Below are 17,640 nucleotides of genomic sequence, written 5' to 3' on the forward strand. Positions count from 1 at the left end.
TTTAATTTCAATTCCTTATGCCCACAAAACATTAAAATACTCTTACAAATGGCTATAATCAATTTGGTAATCAGCATATTCTTAATCTAAATTAATTGAATCAAAGCCGATTTAATATGCAAATTTTGTAATATTATATATTTATCCAAAACAAGACTCTTTGTTTGTAATAGAAAAACAATCAATTCAAATCTTAGTTAAAAATGAATGACCAATTTATAGAAATGTAAATTAATTTGTGAAATATATTTTGAAATGTTTGTAAGATTGAAAGAGTATGTTTAGTTCGATATGGTAAAATAATAATTTCAATTTTTGCATAACAAAATAGTGAAGAAAAAATAAATCAAGTTGTCCAAAACATTATAAAAGTTGTGCAAAATATTGTTTACTTAAAAACGGGGAAGAAAACAGAAAAACGTACTATAAATATTTATTATTTTTATAATTTTAATTATTTATTATTGTTTGGGTCTTTGGATGTACCCACAATCACAGCCCCCCGCTTGCCCGCCCACGTCTGCCAGCAAGTCCAGTCTAATAGTTTTTCAATTTTGTGTTGTGAAGGTTGCTCAGCTCTGGTTGTTGTTGTTGTTGTTGTTGCTATTGTGTATTGTATTGAATGTCAGCGGTCAGGGTCAAAGAAGAAGGGCATGGTGGAGCTATATGCAGGGGTGCAGGCTGATGAATGTGTCGACAGGATGTGACGCTTCCAACCGTAAATCTGTCTCTAATAAACACATACACAAACACAGACGGCCATAGTTACTGACTGAAGGTTGATTAAACAAAAAGGCAGACGAGTCGACGAGCAGGTGAAACAGGTGAGTCGGGTGGGCGGACAATTTGTTTGCATTTGGCTTCTTTCTCTATTTATGTACCTCTACCTGATTCTCAATTAACTCGAATAACTCATGGGCAAATGTTTAAACGTGATTGATTAAGTGAATGGTTCCGTTCGTTAGCCTATAATCAAATTGAAGTTCATTGTCGTTGTAAATCCATTCTGTTTCGCCTTTGTTTATTTTATAATAAAAGATATTAAATACTTAATATTTGTTTTTTTTTTTAATCCCATTTTATATTTTTTTATGGGGGCGCATGTTAACACTTAAAACATTTTTTATTGGACAAAAAGTCAACTAGAGGAAAAGAATAAATAAACTTAATGTCTATAAATAAAAGGCGGGGTAGAGGGGTTGGCCCATGTGATTAAAAATTAATCAAATATTTGTGGGCCACGCGCTTCGGAGCCATGATCTAGTTGCAGTTTCTGTTTTTTTGCTAATTTAATTTTGAGTTCAAAGCTAGATGCGGCATAGATTTTGTTATTGCTTGTGTTGTTGATCAATAAATATACATTTTATCCCGTTTAATTAGCTGCCATTGGTGTAAAACTGTCTGTGGAAGCAAAACGATGTTGTGCCGCGCGCATAAATTTATCCAAATCGCACGAAAATAGCGTGAATAGGTTTTTTACGATCCCCTGTCAAGAGATCTTGTCCCGTCGGCAAATTTTCAATGTCTAGCATTTGTGTTTGTTGTTGTTGTTGTTGTTGCTACTCTCTGCTCGTATGGCTGATTTTCTTGTTCTGGCCGATTGTCGCGGCATGGGGCATAATTTATGACCCGCATTTGCCATTTTGGCAATATCGAAAGCAGCCAAGATGACGAACTAGACGACGAGAACACCGCTGGGGACAGTGATGCAGAACAGAAGCAGAATCTCAAGCAGTGGGATCCTCATGGAATTACGACTCGCCAAGTGTCATGCGAAATGCACAAAAGTATGCTATGAATTTTGTGTATGCATACGAAGATTTATCGCACAGCCGATTGTCATGTAAAAAGCAATCATTCTAGTTGACCATTAAAAATTGTTTACACAATAAATTATACTCTGCCTAAAAAGGGAACATAAATGTTTTTTAAGCACTTCTTAAATTGTCGCACAGTTCAAAAATAAATAATGACAAATCTTAAATTGGATTGGCGTAGTTTTAAATACGTCAACTGTGAATTTTGTTCATAGATGGAATCATTTCTAATTTAATAATATTATTTGATATGATATGATGGTAAATTTATCCTATCTGTATGTAGATAAGATTCTTGTTAATGTCTTTAATATGCCTGAAGTGGCATAGAAACTATTCGTGGATTTACCTGCATCATTAAAGCTGCAAAAAAATTCGTCTTAGTAAGAAATTTTTGTATTAAGCCCACTTTAGATATATCTATATCCCATCTAAATTCAGGATTATTTATTTAAAATGTCACTTCTACGCTTCCTAAAAAAGTAAAGCACATAGCAAGGATATAAAATAAAGCTATAGTTAAGAGCTATGTTATAAAACTATTTAAAAAAGCACCGAGTTTTAACATTTTTTTACTTTGAATGAATGAATGAATTTGTATGAATACCTGTATTGACATGACAGAAATGCCCATGATCATTTTTCTCTGTAGTAAATCGGAAGTTAGCAGAAAAAGTTGGCCTTATTTGCACAACTTATTTGAAAACATTCTCCGTAAATATAAATAAACTGTAAGCATAGTAGCAGGCCTTTGAATATTTTTCCACTTTTGATAATATCAATAGCTGTGACTTTTTTAGATCATAAGAATCGGTAATGAGTAAGTAATAAATACATCATCTTTGATAGCAATAATATATGTTTCTAGTTACAGGTGTGGGGCTAATTATATGTATATTTATTTGGAAAATAATTAAGAATATTTTATAAAGAAAAATCAATAGAGCTTAAACGACTTTCAGCCGAAGAGCATCCACATATGGCTGCTAGACACCTCTATTTATAAATTAAGTAAGCCATCTATGCGACTAGGGTATACCATGCAACATGTCAATGTCATACACAATAACCAAAATTTATACGAACAAATTCATATTTCATAATAAAGACACCAGGTAAAGATAACAATTCAGAGGAAAAGAATAAGAGAGATTACTTGTAGAAACTCAACAACTATTGCATGAATTCAAACAACCATAGATTTACTTTGAAAAACAAATGAAAACGGATGAAAACAAATTGAAGTTGATGTCTGAAGATAGACAAGCAGATTAGTATTTAATTTGAGGTAGACGGTGCCACGATTTTGTTCTAAATCATACCTGCATAACTCTGCAAAATCTTACCTTATGTTTTATATCTGCAAAAATATTAAAATACATTTTTCTTACCGACATTTATTTCGAAGCGACATCTGGAGTGTATTGCTAGCAATGTAAATGCCAAATGATAATCGGATTCTCACACATTCACATTTATTTTTCGGGGGGATGCACTTTCAGCCCACGTGTTATTGCATTTTTGTGGTATTTGCATGAAATTATTTGGGCAGCTGCTTAGTAACTAAACAAAATTTATTATAGGTTTAGGTCTGTTTGGTTTACAAATAAAAATCTAATTTGTATGTATGTGCAATCTAATGTCTAATGTATGTATGTATGTATGTGTGTGTATTTAACATATATAAAAAAATGTCTATAAAAATGTTTGCCATAAATCATAAAAAAATTATGAAAAATTGCAACAGTCGAACGGGCGGTCGGTGGCGTTATCCTTCCCAGCTACATCATTCCCCATCATCTTCATCATTTTAACCACATCAGGCCGATTTTAATGGTATATGCTGTTTGATTACCTATAAGTAGAGGCCAGATCGAAAGATGGGTGAGAAACGTTTATAAACACACTTTTTTTTCTCCTTGATTTGTTTTTGTAGTCGAATTTGCAATCTGCCAAATTGTTTACAATTAAATAATAATAAAACGAATATCAATTAAGACGCGTGTGAAATACGTCAGTTCGATATCTAAATTTAGTTCGCAGATATAGACGCTTGTTTTTGTTTGGCTTTACGACGTGGGCGTAGACTGAATCATTGGGTCAGCCGCAGGAAGCGCGTTTTTCCGCGTAACCGATTCAATAAACGCCGCAAAATGTAAAACTAAACAATCCAAAAATCAGAAGCATATAAAAGGAAATCAATAAAATCCAAGATTAATGAGAATGAAACTAAAAGGCGAACCCACCTCACTGCACATATTCTTATAGATCTCATCAGTATCCCAGGGGCCACGTTCTGGCAGGGCAATGCCTCGTCGGCGCAGCTCTTGAACACAATCGGTTAGATCAAAAATGGGCAAAGGATCGATGCCAGCTTTCGCCACTTTGCCAGCCAAATACTCTACGTAGTGTGTTCTAAAAATTGACAAAGATTAATTGCTTAGTTGTCTCTCTTGCAGAGGTAACTTTTCCCCTCATACATACCGACACATGCCCGCATGTTTATCCGGTACTTCGCTATTACAGACTGTATCCACTAGACCCTGAGGAGTCTCTTTTTGTAATGGTATGGGACACTTGGCCGATGCTCTAGCCTTTCTAGAACTGCTCGGCTCATTCTTTACATCTTCTTTGGCTTCTGTATCGAATTTAACCTTTTGTTCTTTGAGCAAGAATTGTAATTGCAGGGGAATTTTGTCGCGCAGGTAAAACAAACAGTTCCGCGGATGATGGGCATGAAGACCCAATTTGGCACAATACGGTGAGATATTACATTTGGCGCCCATCATAAAGGGTCTGGCACAGCCGTAACAGAATTCAAATTTGCACTGAGTGCAAGTGAAATGCATGCAACCGCCCCTGGAAGAATACGAGTAAGGAATAGAGCAATGTAAGTCAACAAATCAATCCAAACGTTTAAATGATCTTTACCTTGCAAGTGAGTATCGAAATTTGCACTTGGGACAATCGATACCATTCTGAGCCAAGTGTTCCTGCACACCCTGTGCCTGCAGTTCGGGATCATTCTCTCGGTGCCACTCCAAATATGCCTCACAGGTGCTACCCTCATGCTGTCGCTCCCAGGGCTTACGACACTGGGCACAGGTAACTGATCCACAATCTGGACATATCAAACGCTTCTGCTTGGGTCGCGCAAAGAAGCCCGACGAACATTGAATACACCACTTAAAATTGGGATCTTGTAGGAGAGAGCGATCTCTCAGTTTGCGCTGAAACAATTCATGGACATCATTGTCCAAGATACTCTTGAGAAAGATGTCCAAATTGGAAAAATACTCGAGGTGCTCATCCTCATGTTCCACTTCGTTACTAAGTTCTGGTAACTTGCAGAATGGGCAATTGCAATCATTGATAGAGCGATCGGTGATCTGTAAAGATTGGGAGTGCAGGAGAACTATAGAAACTCGGAACGCAAGTAATGTATTTCAGTTGAACCAACCTGCACTGTGAAATAAGTTTTGGCGCATTGTTTACAGCATTTGTGGGTGCACTTTAGCATGGATACAATTTGATTCATTGGATAGGTATTCATACACAATTCACAATCCTGCTGCAGCATGGCAATCGCTTGGTCCAAGTCGGAACATTCTTTGGCTGCCCATAAGGCAACATCTTCTTGGAATTTCATATTGACCAAAGTGGCAGCGATTTGAGCTTCTGCCAAATTGGAAACCTTCTCCATTTCCACATATTTTCTGGCCAAAACCTGCAAGATAAATAAAAAAAGGATAGTTAATAAAGCACATCAGATAACTGAAGGGGCAAAAATTCTGTTGTAGAGTACCCACCGCTGGTTCCTCTATAACTGGCTCTTGAAGGCTGGCATATGCCCGAAATACAGGCATACTGAGTTTACGCTTAAGCAACTCTGCCCTCAAAGGTTCAGCAGCGTCTTCGTGATCTTCTTCCTCGGTGGCTGAGGTCTCGTAATCATCATCAGAGAAACATGTCTCGTGGTATTTCTTTTTGGGAATACGGGGCTGAGAACGAGGTTTAAGCAAGGCCGCTGCTGCAGCTGCACCACTTGTTGAGGGACCATCTTGTTGGGACTGCGTGTTAAAACGACTGATGGCCTCTGTGATGGACTTCTTTGCTGCTGGGCTGCTTCTCAGAGGAACACGACTGGATAATGCGACTGGTACCGCGGTACTCTTAATACTTTGCTGCTTTTGGAGATACTCCTGCTGCATACGCTTCACCGAGGATATACCCATGGGAGCCGAAAAGGACTTGGAACGCAGCGGTAGTTTTCTGTTTGTGGTGTTGGGTGTCTCATTTGTAGTGGGTTTGGGTATCTTACTTATCGAGGACTTGCCAGTCTTGGGTGTAATTGTACTGGGACTTTGAGTGGAGGTGCTGGCTACTGGTTCTGTAGTGAGTGTCTTCTGTTTGCTGCTTGTTTTTGTTGGAGAAGAGGCTTTTACCTTTTTGGGCTCTTCCAATACTGTTTCGACTGGCAGTTCCATCGGTCGGGACTCGGAATCAATTATGGGTGGTGCTGGGGTAAGGGGTAGGGGAGTGGGTACTTCGACTGGATCTTCTGTCTCTACATCCATGACATCTTCAACAGCAATTGCCTCTGTTGAGCTTTCGGGAACGTCTGCAACAACTGAATGTGTTTCAGCTTGTATTACCCCAACATCCGGGATGACAGCAGTTTCAGTTGATTCGTTTGCTTCACTTCCTGTTAAAGAAATGATTTCATTTGTTGCATTTGTATCACTTGCAATTGGTTGATTGGCGAGAGTGACAGATGAGCTAGTCATGACTGTTTCGGGATTCTGTGTTGCTGTGTGCTCTTCTTCGTTCTCTTCATCTTCTTCGATAATGTCCTCAATTTCAGTGCCTTCTGCTTCATCACCTGTGGAGGCATCCTCAATATACGACGTTCTCTCATCCTCGTCCATCTCACCCTCTTCTTCCTCCTCCTCTTCCCCTTCACTGTCATACCACTCCATGTCATCGGAGTATTCGTCGGAATATTCATCTTCATCGGTCGACTCGAAGTCATCCATGCTAATTTCATCACGCATTTGTTTGATCAAACGCTGAGTGTCTTCTACGAGTTCACTAAGATTCTGCTTGGAAGGATCTCCAGATGGTATGAACTCTTTAAGTTGAACCACTTTAGGCGATTCCGATTGACTTGAGTGGGAGTCAACGGATGCACTGCTTGTGGACTTGGGTATAATCGATTCCAGGGCAGAATCTTCTGCTGGAAGTGGAGATTGTGATTGAACTACTTCAATTCTCTGCTCATCACTATCTAAACTATAAAGTTCGGCATCTTCGCCACTAAATTCTGCAGCATCTTCAAAGATTTCCTCTGACTCAACAGGACTTATAACAACATCAGTTTCTGTTGTAGTCGAAGATGGCTCCTCTTCTGTTTTAGTAACCCCATCGCTCTCCAGTTCATCCGCTTCTGTGGATACTAGATTCTCGGTCCTGCTTTCACTACGTAGACTGTTAGTACTTAAAGTTCTCACAGGTATTTTAGAGAATCGTTTAGGGCTGCGTTTATTCTCCGCTGTGATCTTGTTTGTGGCAGGTTCGATTGCGTTTGTAACTTCTTCTTTTGATGCTTCGGGTACAATCGTATTAGATTCTTTTGCATCAACTGGGGCATTAAGTTCTTCAATTATTTCAATTTGTTCATCATTCTCAAGTGTTCCCGTTTGTTCTAAGGAGCTAGTATTTAAGGCATTATTGTTTGTAGCTTCTACAATAAATTGTTCATCATTCTCAAGAGTTTCCGTTTGTTCTACAGAGCTATTATTAAAGGCTTCATCATTTGAAGGCTCTACACCCATTGGTTCATCATTCTCAAAAGGTTCTCTTTGTTCTAAAGATGTAGAATTCAAGGCTTTATTATTTGTAGTTTCTACAACAAATTGTTCATCATTCCGAGGAGTTTCCGTTTGTTCTACAGAGATATTATTTGTACTATTATTTGTAGTTTCTTCAACAATTGGTTCATCATTGGTTCCAAGAATTTCCGGCTGTTCTAAGAGGTTAGTACTGGAGCCTAAATTATTTGATGATTGTTCAATAATCGCTTCATTCTCCACAGTCTTAAGGGGTTCTGTTATAGACTCAGTCTTCTCAACGATTTGAATTTTAGATTTTTCAGCCTCAGCTGTTTCTAAAGTCAATTGTATATTGAATTTACTTTGTTCATCAGATGTGTCAACTTCAACCGCAACTGGTTCATGTGCAAGTTCGTCAATTTTGGATTCTATAACCTGTTCCTTAGAGATATCTTCAATTGGATTCGAAGAGGGTTCTGCGACAACTTTACTTGCAGAAACTGCAGGTTCAGCTAAATTGTTATCGTTGTTTAATGTGGCCACTGAAGTTGAATCTTTTGTATCTATTGCAGTCTCAACTTCTTTGGGGAGTTTTACGCGATTTGTGGGCTTTTGACTATGATCACGTGTTCTTCCTTTTTTGGGTAACTGTGATCGTTTATTTCTCCTAACAGCTTCTCTACTTGTGCTTGGTTTCTCGTCCAAAACTTCAACTGGTGGTTGTTCGGTAGTTTCTTGTGCAATTCTCTCTACAGGCTCAGTTGGCAGAATCTGCTTAATTTCTTTAGTGGTAGTCTCAGCGACTTCATTTGTGTTTTTTACGGTCGATTCCAATTTGCTTTCTGATTCAGCGGTAATCTTCTCTATGTCTTTTTTAATGTCCGTCTTTGTGGTCTGCCCTAATGTCTCACTAGAAGTTGCCTTTTCAGTTGTTGTTGGTAAGACCTTACTGGTCAATATTTCACTAGAAGACGCTGTTTCCGTGGTTGTTGGTATGATTTTATTAGTCACTTCATTATTGGCTGAATTTTCCGATTTAGTTAACTTTATTTTTTCTTCTGCAACTTTATCCAAGTTGATTGTTTCCTGTTCTCTTTCTACATTGGTAGATTTAATCAAAGGATCTGTAGTTTCTTGATTTTGAATTATTTGTTGATCACTTTCAGCACTAATTGGGTGTTCATTCTGTGGGATAGTTTCTTGGGAAATACTTTCTTTAACTGCTTCGACAATTTTTGCTTTGGGAGCCGTGAAGCTCTTGTAAACAACACGTTCAGCATGCTTTAAATCAAATGGTTCCCATTCAGATTCGTGCCACTTTTCGTTACCACGATCGAATTCCAATTTAAAGTTTGCTATTTCAGTGGCGTAAATAAAGTTAATTGGCACTTCTTCTTTAATATTTGCCTCTTTCAAGTTTGGCTTGATGACCTCTTCCATTATATATACTTCTGGATCGACTGCTGGAGTGCTAATGACTTCTGGTTCAGGCTGGGGTTCGGGTTCTTTCAGAGGGGAGGGTTCCTTGAGCTCCTGTTCAACTTGTTGCACCAAATTGGGTACAATATCTTGTATGTGTTGCCACACAAAGTTTTTTACATCCTCTGTCGACTTGTCGTCAATTACAGCAGATATTCTGGATGCACTTATAGGACTTTTGGTGAGAATACGCATGACCTCCGGATCAGTTTCGTAATCCTGATCTGGTTTACCTTTGAATGTTTCCAACATAGTCTCAATCGAACGCAAAACCTCTTGATTCTGTTTGGCCTGATTCTGCTCCATATTACCAATTAGAATCTCAAGATTTTTCAAAGTACTATCCTCCAATTGATAGGGACTTGGTGTGGCATAAGAAGACTTTGAAGGACTGGAATTGTCGTCAAATGGATGATTGGCAAAGGCGGGACCAGGACTAGGACTTTCGCCAGCTCCATGTGGCATTTGCAAGCAATCCAAAGCGTGAGTGTTGAGAAAATCATGAATATCTGGGGGTGGGGCGAAAAAGAGATACAAAAGATACAAAATGATTTATGATTGGACGAACTACAAACTAACCCGATTTCATATCTATGGCTGGAACACTCTCGTTCTCCACGCCATTTGGTGAGCCCCAGATGCGCATTAGAAATGGTTTAAGCTGTGTACGATTCAATTCCAAAAGAGCCTGCTCCACATTACCTTGATGTGCTGTTAGAGCATTCACAATGTCGTCCCGCAGAAAGTTACCCTTCGCTGCGAGTCTGCGATACTTTTGCTGCCTCTGTTGTATGCAATCCGCTACAGCCTGCCAGACATTTCCACTGGAACATCTCAGGGCTTCGCGTGCTTCATTTTGTGATATGCTTCCTATGGTATTTTCACCTCTCTCCTGACCATATTTAGTTGACAGACTCTGCACTGTTTGGATCAACTTGTGCCAATTCTCTCTGAGCCACTGAATCGGATGTGTATCGGGTGCACAATACTTGAGAGCTGCTTCCAATTCCTCTACCGTAAACTTATACAGCTCAAGCTCTTTTAGAATGATATGCATTTCTGTTTCCGGATCTCGAGCTGGTTCATGTTTGAGATTAAATGACGGTTCCACAGGCATATCGAAGGGTGAAGAAGTTTGCTAAAATTTATATTAAAAATAAATCATCCGTGAACAATTGTTTTGATTTTCACTTACATGCTGAAGCAACCTCAAATCGTTAATGAAATTTGGCCGTCTAGTCACTTGACCGGAATTGCCGTAGTAGTCCATGCCGAAGCCTTCATTGGCATATCTCAAATCGTTGGCACTGCGATAGCGTTCATGCTCCTGTGGCAATTGTGAATTACTGCGATAATGAGGACGTCGCTCCATTTTTCCTGGAGATTCCCGTACAACTGTGGCATTGCTTACAGTTGGGCTCTCCACTTGTGGGCTAAGAGGTAGAGCCTCATAGGTCTGTAAGTCAATTCGATTAGATGAGAAATAATCTATCGTTTTTAATTTAAGTATACTTGTGTCGATATGCTTTGAGGTGGTGGCGAGGTGCCCATTTCGCGGGATGTGTCCACAATTGGTTTCTCAACTGGTATCTCTCTAGGTGGGGTGCCACCACAACTAGTAGACACTTTTTGGGCCTTTTTTAAAACCTGTTCGGCCTGGGCTTGAATGCTCTCATCTAGTGTATTCCAAATATTCTCAACGGATTCTGTTGAGGAAAGGCGAGGAAGGAGAAGGAGAACCCGTGATTAAATAGAAAAACAAACTCAGCGTTTTTTGTTTCTTCTTTTTTTTCTTGTTAGGGATATGTTTATGTATTTCGGTATTTGGTTTTGTTTCATAAATGCGTTAATAATAAAAGATTACAAATGAGTAGTAATCGGGTTGGTGTAATATATGCTATATTTTAGTCACGTACTTCTGAGTTATCGAGTACTAGGCCTTGGTACCCTCAAAAAATGAGATTCTCTTTTGTATCCTACCTTTATGCAGGAACCCCTTGGCCAAAGAGTTATCGCTTTCATTTTCCGATGAAGTTTTCAGTGTTGGCTTTGGTGGAGACGAGAGTTTTTTTGCTGTACTGGTTGATGCAGTTGCAGTTGATGTCGTGGCACTGGACTTTGTCTTTGCCGGGCTAGCAATTTTCTCTGTGGGCTTCTGTGAGGATTTAATGGAGGGTTTTCTCACTACATTTGTCTGTGGTTGCTGTTTTTGATTAACAATTTCTTTGGGCTTAGGTATTTCTACATGAGGCACGGGCTTGGATTCTGTTTTAACTGCGTTTTTTGTAGGCTGTGGCGGCTTAGAGGGCGTCTTGCAGCATATGGAACAAATTTTAATATTTGGTTCGTTGACAAAAGTACAAAATTCACATTCCCATTCATGATCTGGCGTAGAAGGTGGTGGACCTAGTTCATCGGCCTCAGCATCAGCTTCAATATTATCTGGTTGGCTGGGCTGTGCCTGCTCTGGCTCACTCTCTGTGGCGGTAACCTCCTCCACAATCTCTTCATATTCCGAGGCGCTTTCTTCTTTGGCAGCTGCGTGTGGTGCAACTTTTTGCACTACGGCAGCTGCTTGGGTGTTTTCATCTTTCATTTCTGGCTTGTGTTTGTGCTGGGAGGCCTTTTTGGCCTTGTGCTGATCGGCTTCTTGTAGTTTCTGTTGAATTTTAGCCTGGACCAGAGCTCGTGCCCCGGATCCCTCTGATTCAAGATCCGAATAGATGCGGCTTGTTTTTGGTGGGTCTACTTGAGATCTCTTTAAGGTTTCATTACCTTCTCCCAGTTCGTCTGTTGAGTCCCGGCGTTCAGGTAGCCATTCACTCTGTACAGACTTTGCTATAGAACCACGTCGTTCGCGAACTTTTGGCTGATGATGTCGATTGCCATCAATGTCATCATTATGATTAATTAGCTGTGAGGCACTGGATAAACGTCTTTGTCGCTGTTGATGATGGTGCGGAGGTTGCTGCTGATGATGATGATGGTGGGAACGTGAAGCACTTGTCATTCCCGAACGATTTGAAACCAATGAGCGACGATCATCCTGATCGGAATCTTCATCATCGGTTAGTTCATCATCCACATAACTGCTGCGTTTGCGTCGCATGGAAAGGGATTTGCGACTCGGTGTGGGAGAAGCTGCATAACGAGGCCTAGAAGAGGCACGTGGCGGTGGCATACCCATGACACCTATGGAAAATAAGTTTAGATTAGTAATTACATATGTATATCTATATTTTATAGATAGCCTACCTGGATGCATAAGAGGATAGCCAGGACCTGGGTACATATTTGGCATCATACCTCTTTGTGTCATGAAAACGGGCGGAGGATGTGGATAGTGAGAGGGATGTTGTTGATTTAAATAGCCAGGACCCACATTTAAGGACAGATTCGAGTGATTGAACTGCTGTTGTGATCCGAATTGAGACCAATCATCGGGATGCTGCATCTGACGATTCTGTTGTTGATGCTGACAACCAGCACAATTTAACTGGGCCATCGATTGTGCCTGTAATTACATGCCATTAGATTATAATGGTTATTAACTTTAGCTAATGTAATTTATGTACCTGTTGCATTCGCTGATTGGCCAACCAGGCGGCACTGTTTGCACCATTTTGTGGTGTTTCCTGGAGTGGACGTCGATTTGTTGTGTTCAAATTAAAGACTGAAGTGCTCATCTGACGACGCTGATTGCCAGCTGCCTGTCGTTGTTGTAGTAACATTTGTTGTTGTAGGGAATTGTGAAAATTGTGATGAGAATCATCCGATAGATCAAAATGTGATGAATTCAAACCAGATGACATGCTGCCAGAACGAAAATGCGAGGGCGATGGTGAAATGTTTGACCAATGCTCAAAGTTGACGCCATTAAACAAGTTCTGTGAGAGGGAATGAACAAACAGAGAGAGAGAGAGAAAGAGAGAGACAGGATAGACGAGACGATACATAAACAAATTACCCAGAAAAAGGAAAATATAAGATAATAATCAATTTTAAATACGATCATTTCAGAAAACTTTCCAATTACCAAAGTTATCAACCGATCGAACCTAAAATCGATTCTTGTTTTTTCTTCGTTTTTCAGAGTTATATGACAATGAAGACAGACATTAAATGTGGGGAAAAGAGGCCATAGATACATTTACACTCTACAATTGATGATTGCAAGATCCTACCTGTTCGCTGGCTCTTAGATCCTGTTGAGCCTTTTGCTGGCGATATCGCTGCTGAAGTATGGCCATGCGATCCAGCGTGGCGCTAGCCTTTGTCTTGATCTTCTCCAGCTGCACGGATGGCGGTCGTTGTATGGTATCGAATACAGATTTCGGTGTCTCTGATCTTGAGGAGCCGCCACCTTCACTCATTGGTGTTCTGGGAGGATCGGGCAGAGGGCGATTGTTCATTGTTGAAGACGAGGAATGAGGAGGAAGCGGAGGTTGAACCCCACCACGCCAGGCGCTAGTTGACCTATGCGACGGAGTCGGCGAGGGCGGTGGTAGCATCTGTAAATCGTTTAGTTGAAACAAGAGTTTGTCTTTCTTTTTCTTTTCTTTTTTTTTTTGGGTTGGCAGCTTAAAGGACTGTTTTGTTCTTGGTGTTTTATTCAAGCATACAGATATCTAATTTGATTTTACAAACTTGGTACTAAATGGTAAGTGATAACGGCGATTTTGGAACAGTACAGAGTTTGTATTTAAGTTTGTTTTCATTCATTTTTTTTTTATTTTGTTTATTTATTTTATTTTGTTTGGCTTAAGAAATCGTGCAGTGGCGTACCTGATCCTTGCGGCCAAGAAATGGTGTGAGTAAACCACGTTTACTGCGTCGCGGAGGGGCTACAGGTGGAGTGGGTCCACCTTGTACTTTTGGCGGTATCGGTGGAGTGGCCTGCTGAACGGCCTGTTAGTTGGTTGAAGGAAATAAAGAATTATTCATCTTAATTTTGCAGGAGATGAAAGTCACTTACCTTACGGATATGTTGCTTACGCTTGGGATGCTTGTGGAACATGTCATCACATGAGGCACAAAATATTTGTCCAGCACACTCCTCACAGGTTACCCAAGGATTCTGAGAGCCGCACAATGTGCATTTCAATTTGTTGTCTATTTAAAAAACAAATATATATGCATTTTATTTATCGATTTTAAAGCTTAAATTCTCTACCAATTTTAAATCATTTTTTCTTTCATAATTTTGCAATTTCTATGCATTCGCACTCACCTGGCGTTTTGGTTCTAACTATTGTTGTTTTCATTGGTTCATTGGAATATTGCTGTTGATTTGAAAACTCAATTACTTCATAATCTGGCTCTGGTGTGTCCTTTGACTTTGGTGGTAGTGCTGGGGCCTTTGGTAAAATGGTTCCATTGCTGCCATTTTGAGCATTTGGGGGAAGTGGCGGTGGTTTTGGTCCAATGCGCTGACTGGCTTCGGTCTGGAATAGAATTTTTATTGTTGATAAATTTTAATAGAATTTTTGATTCTATTGTTGTTGCTAATGCCATGCCTGTATGTATCTATACTCACCACCCATGATGGCATTGTGCGAACATTCTTATTGAGCAATTGTTGTGTCGTCATTGTTTGTCGTCGTTGTTTTTGGCTTCTCGCTTGATCTGTTTATATGTATATCTAAGGGATTATGTAAAGAGAACGCACAGGGAAATATAATTCGTTTCTTAATTTAAGCAAATGTTTAAATTTTCTATATTATGAGCCAAGGCATAAAAGCATTAACAATTTTTATTGTTTCTATTTGATATTCAGTGAGTGTATGTGTGTGTATGTGTGGTTGTATTATTTATCGCACTATATTACATATGGGCTAAAACTTCAAAAGGCTTCATATTCAATTAAGCCAACTGCCAAGAAATGCATTTGCCCGTTGATTTTTTTTCTAATTTTTCTATATGATTTTTTTTTTTTTGATATTTTTAGCATGCTCACCAAAATATTTAGCACACGTTTCGAGATAAAACTGCAATTCGGTCTTCTACATGCAGAGCGAAAACTCAACTAAGCAAACTAAATGGCAGCCAGAGTTCTATATCCTCTAAATATAGGCTAAAACATCGGAATATCGAGCAAACGAGGGAAACAACAAACAAGTCTTTGGCACAAACTGCGCATAGCATTATTTATTATTTATGAAAAGATGCAAAGATACGAAAAGGAAATTATTCTAGTGACTCAATTAGCGCAAGCTGTCAACGCGACCCGACTAGAGAATGCAAAAAGGTGTTTTGCTGACTCGAAGAGAAACAGAGAGACAAGAATAAGTGGCAAAATAGAAGAGAAATGAGAATTTTGCTAAAAATTTAAGAATTTGCCATATTAGATGCAAAGAGATTTGAGCTAAATGAGTAACAAGAAAACTAACGAAATCGAGAGTAGAAAATTATTGTATATATATTGGGAATTCTGTAAAATTTGAGAGAGTAGGAGAGAAGCGCTCTATATATTGAGAGCATCTGACAGATACAATGTGTAATAAGGCAGAATGTTGAAACGATAAACTAATCAAACAGTTTGATAGATACATTATTCTTGATTGACAGTAAAATTAAACAAATCATGAAATAATAATTATTGCAATTTATGTTCAAATTTATTTGAGAAAACCTATTTTCCTTTTAACTTAATGGTTATATCTTATAATTAAGAACCTTCAACTATAATTTTTCATTATTATATTCCAAATGGACCATAAATTTTTATTTATGGTTCCTGATCAGAGCTAATCTATACATACTTTAAAATTCTTTTTTCAGATTAAGAGACTCATTAATTATATATGTAAGAAAAATCTTCGTATTGGAAAATTGCTTTAATTAGGAAACATAAATTTAAATCAAATGGAACTCATTTAGGTTTTCTGAAGTTTTGATTATAATTAATCTTACCAAGTCAGCAAATTTACGAGATTGTATGTAAGATAATAATATTATAATTAATTTGTATTGCTTCTCTTTTAACATTAAAAGTATTTACTGTTAAAACATGTATTTATTTTAGTTTCTTTAAATTTTCTTTTTTAAAATGTATGACCAGTTTGATAAACTTAAACTTCTTAACTAAAAAATTTGTTTAAAATTATTGAAAACCTTTCAAACTAATGAAAATTCTCATCCAAATTGAAGCACTTAAAAAATATATAAATGTTGATTGAAATTAAAAAAATATATTTATCTCTAATTGTTGCCATTTACAAAACTGGCAAATTGTTGACTTTATTCCACGATTTCTAATATTTTACAAATTTGAGTTTCAGTTGTTACTCACTGCGTATACGCAATTTTTGTAACTTTGCTCTCTTTGAATTATTTTTAAACACATTTCAGCTTGTCCATAGGACTTTTATTTCCAGTTCGAAAATGTGTCACAGCCGACAAAAAAAAAACAACAAAATAAAGAAAAAACCAAAATATTTATGAAAGCCGCATGCAGTCGATTTCGGGGAGTGGCAGCTGCATCACTTTGCCGCCCACCACCCTGCGACATCTTCAAGTGGCTGCCTGCCCTGGGAAGCAGCTAACGCAAGACACGGACACACACAGACATCGAATATTTATTTTTATATAAACTATTTTTAAACATTTTCTTTTGGCTTGCCTTCTTGTTTAATTGCCTATATTTGCGTTTATTGAAACTTTTTTCCGCAAAAAATCAACGGGCCAAAGAAAAATGATGTTATAGGTTTGAATAATCTTTTGACTATTTGTATTGTGTGAAAATTCCTTGAACTTCTCATCAAGGGGTGGCATTTGGGGTATTGTTTAAAATTTTGCGTTTAATTTTAGTTGAGCGTTTTCTATAAATAGCACACACACACACACAGATACGCACACACTTTAAATTAGATTTATTTATGCATATTTCAGGCATTTGTTTATTGAACTTATTATTTTTCTATCAAATTTGTTTCTTTCTTTTGATTTTTGTATAGAAGATCACTTACATAATTCGATTTGACTTCACACGCCTTGCCGCACTCAAAATTTCGCCACTGCCAGCTGGTAGAAGATGCATATATATATATATATCTATAGATATATGTATAATCTATATGTCTAGCCCGCACGACATGAAATATTGCGTATTTTGCTACGGTCTCGTTCGGCGATCGTCTACTAACAAACTAAATACACAAAACTTTTACTACAAGTCCCCAAGAAGCCAGAAATCAAGAATTGTTGCTTATGTCCCCGTTGTCTGCGTGTTGCCAGAGTAGGAAGAAGTCAACGCAGAAATTTCATTCTCATTCTGTGGCTTTTTATTACCCTGTGATCGTTCGTTCGAATGAGGCATATTTGACACAACAAAATGATTTCGACTTGAACAAGTGTTAACAAGAAAGAAACTTTGCTATCACTATTTAACGAAGTTCAATATACAATTAGTTTTCATTCCAGGGTACTTTAATGTCGACAATCCATTTTAAAGACAAACGTCTTTCAGTTTTTTTTTTGCTTTATACTAAATTTATCTTTGGGAATCGCCACCG

The 17,640-nt window shown here is 38.3% G+C and overlaps 1 protein-coding gene across 5 annotated transcripts; it reads right to left on the reverse strand.

Moving 5' to 3' along the window:
* Positions 1–3,515: 3,515 nt before the first annotated feature.
* Positions 3,516–17,191, reverse strand: LOC6643971 (E3 ubiquitin-protein ligase lubel). 5 transcript variants are annotated; one of them, XM_047010940.1, is made up of 18 exons: positions 17,095–17,191; positions 14,664–14,768; positions 14,358–14,571; positions 14,103–14,239; positions 13,913–14,035; positions 13,312–13,638; positions 12,703–13,014; positions 12,383–12,641; positions 11,108–12,319; positions 10,640–10,833; positions 10,323–10,583; positions 9,830–10,265; positions 5,627–9,636; positions 5,278–5,544; positions 4,749–5,206; positions 4,302–4,676; positions 4,064–4,232; positions 3,516–3,672 (listed from the first exon to the last, which is right to left on the reverse strand). In XM_047010940.1, the coding sequence occupies exons 2-18, from the start codon at positions 14,715–14,717 to the stop codon at positions 3,637–3,639; spliced, it is 8,844 nt and encodes a 2,947-aa protein (XP_046866896.1). In that variant the 5' UTR covers positions 14,718–14,768; positions 17,095–17,191; the 3' UTR covers positions 3,516–3,636. The 5 variants fall into 5 exon arrangements, with proteins under 5 accessions (XP_046866896.1, XP_046866895.1, XP_046866897.1 ...); XM_047010939.1 differs by having other exon boundaries at positions 9,707–10,265; XM_047010941.1 differs by having other exon boundaries at positions 12,703–12,837; positions 17,095–17,190.
* Positions 17,192–17,640: the final 449 nt, after the last annotated feature.

This window comes from Drosophila willistoni, assembly GCF_018902025.1.
Source record: "Drosophila willistoni isolate 14030-0811.24 chromosome 2R unlocalized genomic scaffold, UCI_dwil_1.1 Seg167, whole genome shotgun sequence".
In the NCBI taxonomy this organism is placed as follows: domain Eukaryota; kingdom Metazoa; phylum Arthropoda; class Insecta; order Diptera; family Drosophilidae; genus Drosophila; species Drosophila willistoni.

What these genes read in the sequence shown, in the direction of transcription:
- LOC6643971 (XM_047010939.1), bottom strand. Translation starts at nt 14,717, where the DNA reads ATGACGACACAACAATTGCTCAATAAGAATGTTCGCACAATGCCATCA. An exon ending in CAAGGGGTTCCTGCATAAAG is followed by an intron (nt 10,834 to 11,107) that starts GTAGGATACAAA and finishes TTTCCTCAACAG; the next exon opens with AATCCGTTGAGAATATTTGG. An exon ending in AAACATGCGGGCATGTGTCG is followed by an intron (nt 4,233 to 4,301) that starts GTATGTATGAGG and finishes GTCAATTTTTAG; the next exon opens with AACACACTACGTAGAGTATT.